General features: G+C 43.6%; 1 protein-coding gene across 10 annotated transcripts in view; it reads right to left on the bottom strand.

Moving 5' to 3' along the window:
* nhsl1b (NHS-like 1b) overlaps positions 1–16760 on the bottom strand; it is a 130503-nt gene that overhangs the window by 18547 nt on the left and 95196 nt on the right. For 8 of the 10 annotated variants that reach the window (XM_008286954.1, XM_008286955.1, XM_008286959.1 and 5 more), the window contains exons 2-3: positions 6074–6226; positions 1567–1694 (exon numbers count right to left, since the gene is read on the bottom strand). In XM_008286954.1, the coding sequence (XP_008285176.1) occupies positions 1567–1694; positions 6074–6226 (281 nt within the window). Of the gene's footprint in view, positions 1–1566; positions 1695–6073; positions 6227–10336; positions 10510–16760 lie in introns of those variants that run through there. The other 2 variants (XM_008286961.1, XM_008286962.1) reach the window with 1 other exon arrangement.

Raw genomic sequence — 16760 nt, 5'->3', positions numbered from 1 at the left:
GGAGAGGAGAGGAGAGAGACCCTGTTAGACTTTCTTTTTATTTTTTTTTAACCTGACTTAAATATTTCATCTTGTTAATTACTATATCCTGCAACACTAATAAATCATTTGTATAATAATATTGTCTAATAATCATATATAATAATATTACTATACATTATAAATATTGTATAATGCTGTATATTTATTCAAATACATAATGTGTAATGCAGTAGTTAGTTATTTGAATTTGCCTAATTGGACATTTGTTTTTATTGTAAATCACTTTGTAACTTTGTTTCTGAAAAGTACTGTAAATTATTATTATTATTATTATTATTATTACTATTATAGTTGTGGGGTATGGAACATTCGCTTCCCTTCTCCTGGAAGTGGTGACATTAGAAGCAGATTAGATCCACACTTCAAACACACTGGAGCCCTTTGACTTAAATCCTGTCTCCTCTACATTGTCACACTTGACGGATGCTTACATCTGTACTTTTGTACTGTTATCCTCGTAACTTTAGGAGAGGTCTGTGTTCTTTTGTTTTGTTTCTGACACGATGATCCTCTGGGGTTGTCACATTTGACAGATGCTTGTTCTGGTACTTTTCGGTGTAACTTTAACCCTCTGAACCCAGAGCGCTTTCTGGGCATTCCTTGCTCCCGTCCCGTTTGGAGTCACTGTGGGCTCATTTATGAGTGGAATAAAAAGTCCTGCACTTCTTTGTATCACACAGTTAGAGGGCCATGAATGGTTGAAAAGGGAACAAAACAAAAGTTGAATTTCTTTAATTATATGTTTTATAAAAATTGAAAAAACATTTCTCCAATTGTCCACAGGATTCAGCAATACCACAAAACCACTCTACATACTATAGATATTTTACTACCACCATCTGCTCTGTGTAAACTCTGCCTGCAGTTCAGCCAAAAGTCCCTGAAGTTTCATCACATGACTCTTGGTTGCAGCAGAGTCACTACTAAAAATGTTGAACAGAATCTGGTTAAACTAAACTGTTTATTTCTGACAATTCATAAATGGAACTTGTAGGATAAATGGATTTTAAAAAGAAATAGATCTGGTTACGGTTTCCAACAAAGCAGCAAGTCACAGATGATTATTTCCATGACAGTTTGAAAATTAAAGAAAAAAATCATTTTTTTGTTTGTTTGTTTTCACTGTTTTTGGTTCTGATTAAACTTTTTTTTTTTTTTTTTTTTAACAAAATTTAGACTTATCACTGGAAATATCTAGGGTGAATTCTAAAGTCCTCCAGATGGAGGACTGTATTCTTTAAAAAAGAATAATTAAAATGTGATATATAAGACATGGATAAAGCCAAAAAAAAAAGTAACTGTGATTAGATTAAGGTTAAGGTGAAATGTGACTGTTCCATTTCCAACCACTAGAGGGCGGACTGACACCGTTGGACTGTTGGAGGTGCTGCTGAACACTGTCATGTGTTCTGCACCTGTTCATACTGTAGAGACCGCTACACCTGGACGATCTCACGTGTATATTAAACATTCATACGTATTTATTTGCGTTTAACTTTGCGTGCCCGCTGTGCGTACGAGTACCTTCTTATCGAGTTCGTCATCCTCGTCCTCCTGCAGGCTGCTGCTGGACTGCACGGGGTCAGAAAAGGTGGGACCCTGAGAGTAGTACTGGGAGCTCCGGAAGCCATCTTTCCTCAGCTTGTCACATTCTGCAGAACAAAGACGGAGAAGCAGGAGTGAGATGACGATGTTTGTCTTTAATGAGATTTCTTTGAGTTCTGTGATACGAGGAAGCTGGTCGCTCATCAGAAGACTCCTTTGAAGAGAAGCCACATGAAAGGAAGCAGCTTTTCTTTAATGCTCAGACAAACTTAATTATTTTTCATTTCTTTTGCTGGTGTAAGATCCTCGATGAAGGAAATACTGTTTGTTTTTGTGCTAGAAAGGCGTTGAATTAGTCGTATGATTCTTTTAGAGGGTCTAGATTGCAGGGGTGTTGAGCTGTAATGTGTCACAGAGAGGTGTTTCTGCAAATCAACAAAATAAAAGACTTTTTGCACCCCTAAAGAATAACTATACGGCTGAATCGAGACCTCTAAAACCAAATAAAGGACTGGGTATTAGACTGCATTAGGTTTCACGTTGAATATTTAAATAGAAACATTTACTTCACCAAGCTTGAGGAATACACTATGCATAATGCAAACAGGCTACTGTGTGCATACAGATATGAAACACACATTAATATCAGCATGTATAAAACGTTCACACGTACGTAGCTGTGTAGCATTTATCTACTGTGCATAGCAGGAGATGCTATTTGTCATGTGTGTGTGTGTACATGTGTGTTTTCCATCAGTCACGTGAGCGCGGTCCCTGCTGGACGCCGCCAAGTGCTGCTCACACCTCCGATCGTCGCCACCTGCTGCGTCGAGGTTGTGTGTCTGTGTGTGTTTGCCAGTGTGTGATGAGGACGGAAATCTTCGTGTGTGTGTGTGTGTGTGTAACCAGAGGAGGGGGTTTCAGTTTCAGTCTGTCACACACAGATGGCAGAAGCGTCCCTCTCTCTCCTCCATCCCCCGTCTCTCTCAGGGGGCATTTAGCACATCATCTTTCTCTTCCTCTTGTCTCCCTGCAAATATTCTTCTAATGCATCCTTTGTTTGCTCCTTTTTAATAACCAATTATGCTCATGTTGCGCTTCTCCTACATCTTCTCTTAAAGCCTGAGAGTTGAGCGGACAAAGAGAAGAAATCTACCAAAGTGTACGAGGGGAAACCTTCATGAGAAACCTCCATCCATCTTCCCTTTAAGCTGATGGCCTGCTACCAGCTTTGTCTCCCTCTATGTATTATCCCCAATCAATTCAAATGTAAAAACCCTAACGACCAGCTTTTAATCTCGCATCTCAGGTTGCGCCAAAGTACACTTGGCACCTCCGAGATGCAGCTTTTGATCCCTTTTATGTGCCACTTATTTCCACGGCTAATTACGGCCCATCTCTGTGGAGAGGCGCCGCTGATGCATGTATAATACTGTCACCTAATGGATCCTGACGGGGGCTGGCACACGCAGCTACTGTAACAATGAGCTGATGTGGTGACGGCGGCGTGGAAGACGGGGAAGCGTGATGATAATGAGGACGGCGACGGGACGAGAGCCCGCTCAGATGATTGGTGTTGCGTGATTGGGGACGGTTGATAAAGTAAATAAGCGCTGATGAGCTGAGTGCTGCCTGTTGCTAGGCAGAACAGGAGGGAGGGGACCACTTAGTGACATGAGGGAAGACAAGCGGGAAGGAAATGAGGACAAAAACTGAATCATGACATGAATGCAGTGCATGTATACTAAATTTGAAAATAATGGTTGCTGGGGGGAAATCTAGTGCTCATTTAGAACTCCACCAAAAGATGCACAAACGTGTCAGCATAACAATATGTGTCACACAGGATGAGAACATAAACCTTTGTATAACTGCTGGTGCTACCTATGATGTGACATTAACGTGTGTGTATCATCAACACATGGTGCTGGAACACTGGACAACAAAGTAGTTCCTCTGGTTACCATTTACTGACATCAGCTAATCAATATACCAACTAATGCACAACTCCTGGGAGATTATCAACAATAACTGTGGCCGTGTTGTTACGTAACTCCCCTGATTTCATTTCGACCCGTTGGCACGTTTTCCGTAACTCACGAGCCGCCTGAAGCGCCGTCGCTTCCGAAACACGAGTTGAAACACATGCGGGTGTTTTTTTAAAGGAAGGACGCACATGGACGCCATCTGATCGGCGATCGATCGCTCGGCTGACTCGTGTCGTGCTCGTGGTGGTGCGGCTGGATCCATGTGCGTCAAACTGGTGCTGGGCTTGGATTTTAAAAAATATCAAGTGAGCTTTATTTATGTGGCACAATTCATCCTGAACATAAAGGCAGATGATCACAGCGTGTAACCTCCTCACACGGCCTCTGAACTGCCTGAACAGGATTTGCTCTTCCCAGTAAATCCTCCAAACCAGTGGTTCTCAAACCTTTAGACCCCCAAGATGACATAAGTTTGTGTTCGTGACCCCCCAGTTTGAATTCTTAATATCTCATGAGTAATAACTTTGCTGTTCGTGCATTAATGCGTTAAAATTAATGTGTTAATTCCACAGATTAGCCTCTTTAAATTAACACGATTTTCTTTTAGATGAATGAATGAATTGAATTTATTTCAAACAAATAAAAGGGAAGAAAAATATAAAAACAAAAGAAAATAATTTTTAAAAAGAGCAAAAAAGAATAATAATAATATGGCAGAATCAAATTATAATATTAACAAGTCTGAAAACGGAGTGGGAAGAAGTTTACACTTTTAATTTTGACAGCCCTGATACACATTTATTTGATAATTGCAGGCTTTATTTATTTATTTTGCAATGATCTGGCGGCGCCATGAAATGATCCTGGGACCTGACCCCTAGTTTGAGAACCATTCATGTATTAATATCTTAATATGTTTGCATGTAATGTAAAAATCACATTGTGGAATTTCAGCTGCCACAGATTTAGCTTCATCACCACACCTGATGATGACATCATACGAGACTTATAAACAAAACGCCACACAAACGGTGTTTTCTGCAAGTCTGAGCTGCAGCTAGTCGCGTGACCTCCTTTCTCTCACGCTTCCTGGGAATGGACAAGGAGTTTAAGATCCATCAAGGCTTAAACGGACAGCACAGGTGCTCTCATGGCTCACTGGACACCTGTCGCCTGTCAGTTAGGACCCCTGGGGTTGGGTGGTGATGGCAGGGTGACAGGATGAGGAGGGGCAGAATGAATCCCACCGCCCAGGTGGTGTTTATGTACCGATGCTGTAGGAAGGAATACGCAGCAGCAACAGCGCAGGGGTCGAACAATGGAGAAGACAAAGAAGTGTGTTTTTTGTGTGTGTTACAGCAGGTGACAGACTCACAACCCCACAGCATCAGGTTACAGCTGCCTCCTCCCAGGTTATCGCCCTCCCTCCCTTTATCTCACTGTCTTTTTTATCTGCTGCCACACAAGGCCACCCCAGTGTGTAAACACCAGGCTTCTACTGTAACACAACAGTCATATACGCACATTTTACACGCCGGCGCCCACGTACACGCCTACATGCACTTTCTCATACCTTCCTCCCAAACTGTTATCTGAGGAAACGAGTGAAAAACACACTTTTCCCAGGAACCCGTTCACTGGATTTCCCCGTTGGTGTTCTGGGAAAGTTGTGAGTGTGTTAAAAAGTCGTCACTCTGCTGAGACTTGAGTATTCGTGTTTGTGTGACAACAAGAATGTCCTTTAGTCGTACGGGACAAACAGAAAAAACGAGGATCTGACACTCTTGTGTTGTTGGTTAAACACAAATTACAAGTTTGGAGCATTTTACAGTGTCGTAGACAAACACGACGTTCTGGGTCCTTCACCTTGACGTCCTGAGCTCTAGCAACGCTTGTCAACATGTGGACACAAAGAATATATTAAAGTTACCTTCATGGATGATTTTAAAACTATAATTGAGGATTTTTCTGTTTTTTTAATGATCATAAATCTTTTGGTTTTTCCACAATTTGTCAAATTTTAAAAAAGACACGTGGACAAGTCCGACTGGGAAACAAAAAAAGGCCTTTTGTTGCTACTTCCTGGCATTTTATGAACCAATTATTCAACAAATGGAGGAAATAACATCAGATTAACTGCTAATGAAAACAACTGTTGATTGTAAAGTCAAACGTATTTACACGTTTTATTTGGGAACCCTTTAGCCAAAAACCACTGAGGTGTAATCAAAGCTGCAGGAGATCGAGGAAAAGCCTCCGTTTTGATTTATTTTTAGGTTTTATTTTGGAGGCTGGAGTATTTTACCCACTGGCAAAACTACAAATGAGCACCGGACTTCCTGAAAATACCTGAGAACGATGACATGAGCTTGTTTGTTGGCTTGTCAGGAGGAGAAACGTACAGTTCAAATTCTTGCAACTGTTTAATTTGAAGGTTGATTTGTGTTGTATGTTCCCTGTGAAATGGTCAAAGTGTATAGCTTAGGTTTCCCTCCTACCTCGCAGGGCGGTCTTGAGGTTGACTTTGGCCTGGCGGTGGAGGTCTTCTACGCAGGGCGGCCGGCTGCCTGGTAGGAAGACGTTCTCCTGCTGATGCCATGGAGCCGTGTAGTGAACCGTCCACTTGCTCTCCTCATCCAGGTTGGACACCGCTGCAGAGACACAAAGAGGAGGTCGAGGAGTTTAGTTTACCTCATCTGAACTCTCGAGTTTCATCAGTCACAGTAGAGCTTCTTCCTTTCTCTGCTTTTTGAGTGACGATCTCAATAACAGACAGCGGGGGTGGTCAGAAATGGAAATGGATGAGGGGGCACGATAAAGACAAAAAAATGTGACCGTACCGTAAATATGACCAACGACATGGATGAAAGACGGAGGCACATCATTCACTTGTCTGAGAGCAATATTTTTTTCAAACTTAAAAAAAAAACACAGAAATAACCAAGATGCAGTTGTAACGTATCAGATGATGGAAAATGGAAGTTTTACGAACTTTTCACCAGTTTTAAGACCAACCACTGGGAAAGCGGTTCAAACCCTGAATGTCCTCTGAAGTATCGGCCAGTCACGTGTTTGTTTATGTATGCAGAAGGAGAGGAAGGGGAAGGAGGTGTTTTGTACCAAGGTGCCGGTCTCCACGCCGTCAACGTGACACTTATCTGAGACATCGCACAGTCAGCAGGCCACACAAGTCAGACGGGGGAGGGAAGAAGTCGGAGGGAAACACTGGCCGAGTGGAAATCCAGCTCAAAAAATCGAACAGACCACTGGACAAGAACTAAAACAATCTCGGCCTCACAACAGAAAGTCAGGATTTCAGGAACACTCACAGCAAGCACTGACAAGCTCACGATCTACGTCACACAAAAAGGAAACGCATTCAATCCCCAAAAGACAAAGACAACAACCTTTCTACCTGTTTTCATTGCCCTCGTCATACATAGAGCCCTTCTCTGAGTCAGATATAATCAATACAAGATCAACATGCCACGATTCTGCTGAACTCTGCATCCCATCCTAATCCTACCTCAGAATGTCGCGACCTGAAGTCACGGCAGGTAAAAGAACGAACATCTTACCAAGAGAGCGTATCCAAGCCAGAGTTGGCGATCGTGGATGTAGAATTATCTCCATTTAAGCAGCCAAATGTAAGTCAACATCTGTTTGTCCCCGACCACCACCTCAACAACTTGTCCATCCGGACTGGGAGGGCGGCAGAAGTCTGGACTGAGCAGCAGGAAGAAGGGGGACGGATCCCGGCAGCGGTTGGGAGTGTGTGGAGTGTTTTTGTTTGAGGGGTTTTTCACAGGTGCAAATGAGCCATAGTGGGCTGCATGGCAAATGTGTGTGTGTGTGTGTTGGGGGAGGACGGAGGTGGCGGGTCAGGATGGTAGGCCTACAGCTGCAAATGGGCCGTTAAGCAAAGTGGGAGACGGTGCTTTGATATACAGATAACTGTGTGTCAACGACCACGACGACTCAGAAAGCATCTCTGTTGGTTTGCAACCTGGAAGAGTGCAGCAAACTGAGCGTCTTAAGAAAACTTGAGCTGTCTGTGCTTGTGACTAACAGCACCAAAATGATTCTGCCTGATGAATGGGCAGCAGAGGACAGCAGGAAGTGTCAGAGCCCTCATCGGCCTATCACATGTAACAGCATAGATGTTGTTTAGTGCACAGCGAGACAGTACATGATGCGTAAAAAGATGCTAATTTAGAAACTGTGTCATCACATAGTTTGTCCAGCACAGCTTCTCTGACTCCACAGTTTACATTCATGACTGTCTGCAGCACATGTAGCAGAGCACACAGTGGTGCGGAGTCACGCTGCGTTTTTATGAGAAGTTGTGGAAACTGCTTTGTGGAATACACTGGAAAACTACCAAACAATGACCCCATTATCTTCCCCTTTCAATATAACTCAAGCACCTATTTAAACAATATCGGCTGATACATCAATATCAGATGTTTCACTGCCTAAAATCAGCCCCAAAAATCTGTTACCCAGTGATTGTGTCTCTTTGTTCTCCGTTTCCATTTTGTTTGCGAGTTTTTTCCATTTCTGCTGCCACCATCAAATATGTGTTGCAGCCATGTTAGAGCACAACCACCACACACAGGCAGCGAACCAGAGTCCAACATGTTTGTTTTCACAAGCTACAAATCACACGGTTGAGGTGTGAACGGCAGAAACACAGCAACAAGAATTCAGAGACACGCGTGTTCTCTGACTTATTGTTTGGCATCTCAGCTGAATCAATCTCCTACAGTCCTATCTGCCCTTCTAAAAATGTCACGTGAAGCTAATGTGACAGAATAGAAAGGCCACAGACGCCACATAGCTGAGGGGGGTCACGGCGAACCCACTGTTTGCTGCATGTGACGGCTGCGAGGCGTAGACGGCGTACGGTTATCTACTCGTGTTGCTGTCATGCTGCCTCACAGCGTGCCGGCGCTGGTCAGAATTTCCAATCAAATGCATCACGAGGCAAAACTCTGGACGGGGAAAGCTGCACGAGACAGACACGCCAAACCAGTACGTATGCAGGAAATATTACCGGCACGCTGATCTGTGGCAGTGGAGTTTGACATGTGGAAGTTACTGCAACAACCTTGTTGGTAAGTTTGGCGCTCAGAGGGCCACCCGGTCCAGAAGAACACTCACTGGTGAGCAACACACTGGTCCTTAAACAAGCTTGTCTTCCTAAAAAATGTACCTACCCCATTTCTTTTACATTTTAAATTGTGTTATTCTCCCAAACATTCAGCACAGGTAGCCCCTTCCCCCTCCTGCTTTCTGACGATGGAGTTTGAATAGAGCCCAGTGAGGCTATAGGCGGACCAAGGACACGGGGACTATGGACACAAAGCCTGTATTGTCCCTCTGCATCAGTCTCCACATCAGCCCTTTCAATGCCACAATACCCCCCTAGGTCCTCAACACACACACACACACACACACACACACACACACACACTGGACTTTGGTGCGAAAGTCTTTCAGAAGTCCACTAATCCCTCTGCCCATTGACATCCCAGCTCTCTCTACGCTCTCTGACAAACAGAACTCGCTACTGAGAAACATTAACAGGCATCAGACACATCAGCACACACACACTACACACACACATACACACACACCAGCGCTGTTATGATCGATACCAGTGATCACACTGTATTGACAACACCCACGTTAATCCTGAACTGGGTCCCCATCAACCAGTATTGAATATTGACTGTCCAACATGATAGTTTCTGTGTTTTTTTCTGCGGTTCTGGTTAGTTTCTGAGACACAGAATCCCTTCATGGCGGTAAAACAGGTCAAAGAAGAGCTGCAGGAAATGATGATCCTCAAGATAGTTTTAAATCTAAAAACAGCATCTACCTCCGGGCAGGTGTCACACATCTACTGCACCAATATCCCTGACTGTTTCTTTTTTTCTTTTAACCCTTGTTTAACCTTTTTTTCCTCCAAACTGACCCCAAAAATATTTCGTCTCCCTTTACCACACAGACTCTCTGGGGGTCTGTAATGACCTGGAAAACTCAACTGCTGGACCAAGTCCCCCGGCCGAGGAGCAAACTGCAGGCATGTGCAAGATGGCAGGATAAGAAGTGAGACGTACAGAAAACGCTGAGGCAATGATTAACAAAATCACCTCACACACACACACACAGGTTATAAATAAACCCTGAAGATTGGGCTCTTCACAAGCAGCTTGCCTTGCATCAACCACGTCTTTGTTTCATCCTCACGTGCGTAATTCACAGCCATTGATAAAATAAGAGCCTTGCAACACCAACTAATCGTCTTAACCCTAATCTACTGCGCATACACGGCACACAGACCCAGTGCACTTTCTGCAACATGGAGCCAAAACATCAGAAAGTTCGTAAAAGAGGCCAACCAATTCCAATAAAGCAGCTGTGATTTTTTTTTTCAGTTCCTCCATTTGTCACCTTTACAAACGCTGCTGGGTCATTTAGTGCCAACAGTTGTGAAGTCTTGGCCCGGCGGTTACCTGGTAACAGGGTGCAACAGAGGGTTGGGCTCAGCAGAGGCAACCACAGGAAAGCACGAGTTGCAATAAAAACCCCTTAAAGGTGGTACGTGGACACTTCTGATACAGAAAAAAAAGCCTGAAATCAGCTAAAGTGATAGAAGGCTGTGGGAAATGTAGAAAACTGTGCAAATCAGTGGAAATTCTGACTTTATTCTGTTTGATAGTTTTGATACAGAAAATAACACCAAAATATCTCACCCTTCCTTTTGAAGTACTTGATGACAGATTTCAACGAGGTCCCGATAAACACCATTATTCCAGCTGAGTGTGTATATCTCTCTCTTTTAAAAAAAAGTGCCTGGCATGAAAATCCTGACGAATCCAGGGAATGTGAGCAGACGGGATGGAGGCGGGAGGATGAAGGCGGCGGAGCTCCTCCACTCACATTCTCACTATACGGCGGCTCGACTGTGAGTGTATGAGCGTCTGCTATGCTGACAATAAGTCTCTACGCCCATCTCTCTCTCTCTCTCTCTAAACACACTCCCGGTCCGACACTCCCCCCCATCACCACCACCACCACCACCACCACCGCTCCCCCCCTCAGGCAGTCCAGTCCTCGGAGACAAACACACCCACAACAGGAGGGGTGTAGGACCGGCCCCTCTGCTCCGCTGTGCTTTGGTTACCAAGGAGTTCTGGCTGCCTTTATTTCTCATCATCAGTCATTCTTCGCTCGAGACGAAACTTTTTTTTTTTTTTTTGTCACAGTGTTGAGATTTTTTTTTGCTTATTTCATTCACTTCTTTCCTTTTCTACTCTACTCTGGAAATCTGCCTCTTCCGCTGCTACGACAGACTCATCTGGGGAATATTTAAGCATCTAATTAAACTACGAGTCACCTCTGCTGAAGAACCTTGCACATCCTTGAAAAGACAAAACAGACAGGCTGAGCTTTTCACGAGGTTTTCTCAGGAGGATAACAGCTCCTACCTGCGTGCAAAGTGCAAACATGACTACATACAGGACATCTCACTACACCACAAATATTTATCTTGTTGGAGCTCGTTTCGTTCCAAGTTTTCAGCTGGGATTTTTTTTTGACTTTAGGTGTTTATATGAAGCCCCCTCTCCTCCGTCGGATCAGCCTGCTGTGTGCGCACATGGCCGCCGAATCTGTGCCGCATAAATATAGAGCACACACAATCCTCCCATTGTCCGATCCGCTCACAATCTATCATGCACACACTCCAGCACCCACCCATTCAAACACACACACACACACACACACACACACATCTCCACAAGGGCAGGACAGCCCCTCCTTTTGTGGCCGTATTTTATTTCAACCAAAATGGTTGAAGGGTGGAGGGAGGGTGTGTGTGGGAGGGAGGGGGCTGCAACAGGAGCTTGAATGGGACTGCAAATGATCCTTGAATTTGTGGGTAAAAAGGATCCCCCCCCCCCCGTCCTCCTGCTCCTTCATCTGAACCTTTTAGCGCATCATTGAAGTGCTGCACAAGTGTGCAGACGACATTTTGGATTTTTTTTTTTGCCTCTTTTTTGCCATATTTGTTCGTGTTTAGCGACATTCATTGTTTCCGCACAGCCTCCTGTACGCTGTGAAGTGTCTATTCACACATTTGCGGGTTTGTCCTTGAATTTGGAAGCTCTGATTGCAGGCGACACGTTTCTGCACCTTTTTCGTAAAACCCGCGAGGACGTCGTTGAAAAGAGTGTAAATATGGGTCGAGTTCATCAAAAGTTGTTGTTGAAATGTTTGAAGAGATCAAATTTGGCTGTTGAGTGCTTTTATTACATGGGGTTTCTGTCTTTTATCATATCACAAGCTAATATAATACAATCTACAGAAATTAAAATGTATTTAGTCAGTTCATGTTGTCACCAGATCCGCTATGAAGTTCTGGGTCCTATTCAACCCTTCAGTAATTACAAACCCATTCATTTGACAAGATGACCAAATGTCTGGTTTACTTTAAATTAGTACTAATCAATTACTAAAACAACAGAAACATGTATCAAGCAATTAGGCCAAACAAAGTCTTTTACTTCTGGTTTTATATCCTTGTAAAATGAGTTTCAGGTTGTCTAGACAGACAAAATGCAAAATGCGTTCATAAAGTTCTGGGACTTCATCCATGCAAATCCATACATGATTTAAATTTGGCCACCCGCCCTAATAAAGCCGTGTGCAGCCAAACACCACTGCCAGCTCTCCTGCCGCGCTTGGTAACACTCCCTGGAAGTCCACTTCTGGAAGCATGTCAAGCACCATCTGCGCTGAATCTCCTCCACCGAGTCAAAATGGCGAACCTTCCACTTGAATTTCATCTTGGGGAAGAGGAAGAAGTCGCAGGGAGGCGAATCTGGTGAGCGACGATTGTGTTGATGTGGTCGAAACAACTTATGCATAATCGAGAAGCTGTGAGCAGCAGAGCAGCACACGTGGGCCTGAACACCGATGCGCCACAGTACAGGTTGTTTGTAGGGCTGGGCCGTATCAAAGCGTGCAGGGTAATACTGGTGTAATGTTAGGAGATGATATGAAATTGAAATATCGCGATAAAATTTGAGTGAAACGCGCAGTGCTGTTGTTTTCGGCCGGCGTCATGCACACGGAGCGAGAAGCATGGCGGCAACCGAGGAGGAGAATGAACGCAGTGCATGGACCCGGATATCGGAATATTCGGTCGTTATGGTGGTGTCCGCATAGCAATTTTGAGATCCAAATATTTGCCCGCCACCCGCCGCTACCCTTCCCTGCCGCTGCCACCACCCGATGGTATAAACATAGACCGCTGTGACCACGACCCCAAACTGGCATCAGCAGCCAAGTGCTGCCTGTGTGTCCCGCCCACTTCCACCCCGTCGGTCCGAATACTCACCAACCGCCTTTCTCATTTACATCGTGATAAACATTTTTGGCCCTAGTTGTTTGTACCGAATGTTCTCCCGCTTCAGTAGAACTAAGAGTCCAAATCTGGGGCATGATTTCAGTGAACAACCCGTCCAAAGTCGAAGTGTTGCACCTGACGTGTCTGGAGGCTCTTTTACTGTTGCTGTTTGGTCTCTGGTCATAGCTGCAGACTCAGCTCCTGTGACCGGCGATACGATGTTATGTTATGAGGTTCATGATGAAATCACAAATACGTACCTGCCTGTGACTGCACCTGTGCATGCAACAGAAACAGAACTTTTTGATCGCACCTCATCACGAAAATAAAGAGCTCTACAAATTTTTCACTCTCTTTTTGACATCCTACAGAGCAAACAAGCAATCGACTAATCAAACTCAATCACCCGTAAACCAGTCGGATAATTAAATACTTTACCAGATTAGAAACAATATGGACAGTTTTTGTAAAGGTCAGCGTGTCCATCTGAAAGTTTAAAACCAAAGTCTGGCCCCATGTTTCGTCTGTAGCTTCTGTCTGGTTGATATCTCGTCCTGCTTGGCACGCGTACAGTATCAGGATAATTAATGCAGACGCGAGCCCAGGCGGCTTCTCTCATTAGAAAGCCTATTGTTTTCGGGCCGCTGTCAACAGACGCACACTACGACAGACAGGTCAACATCTCTATCCGCTGAAGGAGGCCGGCAAATCTAGGCCACCTCTAGGATTAGGGATATCCATTCAGCCATACGTCCTTCCGCTCTTCCCCAGTGAAGAATGGAAGAAGCCCCCCCCTCCACCGACCAGACAATATCAATCTTTCATCTGTTCGTACTCTAAGCAGCGTAGGAAGGAAGCGTACAGACTCAGCGGGTGAAGCCTGGAAACGAGGAAAAAGCCTGTACAGAAGGACAAGCACTAGAGATTAAGATGTAGGTGATTAAAGGGCACAGATTGTAGCCCTGTTTTATACGGGCACTAAACAACTAATTACTTAAGCTGAGCAACATTTGCCTTTTCTGTTCATTACAACCGAGTCGTAATCCTTTAACAACTTCCCAGGACTGCAGTTAGATGTTCTCATTATCTGTTTTTTTTCCCCCTCCCAGTTTGGCCAATTAATTGCTAACAAACGAGAAGAGAAGCCTTTAGATTTCCAAGATGACACCTTCAGATGTCTTGGTTTGCACAAATAACCAACCAAAGACATTCAACATAGAAGACTATAAAAAATTAAAGAAAGACACAATTCACGAAACGTAGCCAGAAAAACAACTCAGTTATCAGCTTCACAGTCGGCTTTGCTTGTGTGTTCATTAACCTGCCTAATTATTTCAACTGGCGACACCTCCAGGCGTTTATTTGCATTCAACAAAACAACCTGAACACATGTTCATTAGTATTAATCCATGAGTCAAGAAGGCAGTTATCTCTGATTGGAACGGGAGCAGCATGCTCACGTCAAAAGGTGGCGACAGAAAGAAAAATGAGAAATTGTGGTGCTCTTTGTTAATTAGATGTTGTAATTAAGACTCACTAATTAATGTGGCGAATTGAATGGACGTGGATTGATGAGGGACTCCTGCTGTTCCTCCTGTCGCTGCTTTCTTTGTCTTTCTTGTCCTGTTTTCACCCCACATTTGGAGGAACCTGGCAGAGTCTGTCTCACATGAACACCTGACTTCTTTTCTTTTTTTCTTTTACACATCGCTGCTGAATTTATCTCCTATTCCCTCCAGATCCAGATCTATCATTTCATCAATCCCCAAGACACACACACACCTTCCCCTTTCTTCCTCGTCCATAACATCTACTGTCTACACACTCGCACCCTCCCTTCATCTGACAGCTCTCAGCTTTTATTTCTCTAATTGGACTTAAGAAGAGGGAGCTAAGCTGACCCTCTAAAACCCTTCAACTCTACCTGATCCGCTAACGTCGAATCTCTCTCCTCCGTCTCCCTCCTTCTCTCAATCCCCACTTTTCTTTTTCTCCTTTTTTTTTTCCTTTTTGACGTTTCACGACTGCTAATGCAATCAAGCCTGCATTGATTTCACGCTCCCCCCTCTCTTTTTTTATTTCTTGTTTCGGCTCTGACCCTGCACACCTTCCCCCTCGGTGAAACCTGCCAGGTGGAGATAAGCAGGGAAATGAGAGAAGTAAGTATTTGTTTAGCACATGAGAGGAAACAAACATTTTGCATCTGCAAGAGTGCGGAGCTGCAACCGAGTCACTCGAACTGAACACATGAATGGACTCGAACAGAGACGTGGTGTCGCCTGAAGGTCACCGGTGTGAGTCCATGAACTTGGGATGTAGTTCTTTCCTCTAGTAATCCAGTGTGGGATGCCCTTGAGCAACTCAAACACTGATAAGGTCCTCACTTTATTTCTAGATACATTGGCTGAATTTATTTTGTGTTAATTAACCGATTTGTTCAGAAATTACTATTATTTACTATAAAAGTGCAAAAACATTTAATATCCTACAAATTCAAAATGGAAAACAAAGCTGTGACTCCAATTTGTCAACCAGTGACTGAAGTTTCTGGCTTTTGTTTTTATTTTAATTTTTCTTTTTACACTATTTTACACTATTTTTACGCAATCAATTCTCATTTCTCACTGCAATATAAACTCCTGCACCTCAATCATGAATAAAAGTAGAGAGAAGCCAGAAATGTCCTTTGTGCAGTGCGACAACGTGATAATACCATAAATTGTTCAAAAAGGAAAAAATTAAATTCAATTTCTTTTTACATAAAATTGGAAGAAAAAAAAAATGGCATCAGCATGTGCAGCATTTTTTTGCGTTACCATTACTGGAGAAAACGTGGACGTAGTCTACACACTATGAGTATTAGAGAGTTTAAATTTGCTATTTGTTCCATGCGTGCAGTTGAGCCCGGTTCAGCCAAAAATTGACATAATTTTTGTCATGTGACCTTCAATCGCAGCCAAACAACTCCTGGCTTCCCAGTTGAGTTGAGGTGCACCAAGTTTGAGCTTTTATGCAGAATCCGGTCAGAGCAAATGGTTCATTTTTGATACTTGTTAAAAGAGACATGTAGACACTGAGGTTATTGTATTTGGCCCTAGACACATCAGAACCAGATAGCTGCTCTAGATGGCATCACCTTGGCCTCCAGTTCTAAAGAACCTTGGAGTTATTTTTGACCAGGACATGTCAGTTAATACACACAGAAAGCAAGGTTTTGGTTCCTTACCAGCATTTGCTCAGAGGGAGTAGATCTTTGGATTGTTGGGTTATTAAACCTGTAAGGTCCAAACCTGACTATGTTAAGCGTTGTGAGATGACATGTGCTGTAAACTGCGCTACACAAATAAAACTGAATTGAATTGAACTGAATAGAACAAAAAGACATAGTTTGAAGCTTAGATGTGGTTAATTCTCCTCATAGAACGAGAAATCACAGACGAGTAGTTCAAGTACCATCGGAAAGCTGAAAATCATGTGATTTTTCTGCTTTTGCAGTTTCTTCCTCTGATAAATCTTGTAATTTTTAAAGATAACGTGCTTTCCAGCAGGTTTTGGGGTTCAGAGGATTAAACAGGAAATATACCACAAACACCCTGAAACATGAATGCTGCATCATATTTCACCATCACGCCCCCTTCCCCCTTTTTTCTGTGAATGAATATCTATAATTTATCGCATGTAGAGCAACACAGTGGCGCTCTCATCCCTTCCCCCCCTCCTTTCTTTCATCCCTACATCTCTGTGAATGAAAGCAGAACATCAGGGGT

Source organism: Stegastes partitus, unplaced genomic scaffold, assembly GCF_000690725.1.
Source record: "Stegastes partitus isolate 25-593 unplaced genomic scaffold, Stegastes_partitus-1.0.2 Scaffold478, whole genome shotgun sequence".
In the NCBI taxonomy this organism is placed as follows: domain Eukaryota; kingdom Metazoa; phylum Chordata; class Actinopteri; family Pomacentridae; genus Stegastes; species Stegastes partitus.
Note: the sequence above shows the minus strand (reverse complement) of the source record. Positions and strands in the feature narration are given on the sequence as shown.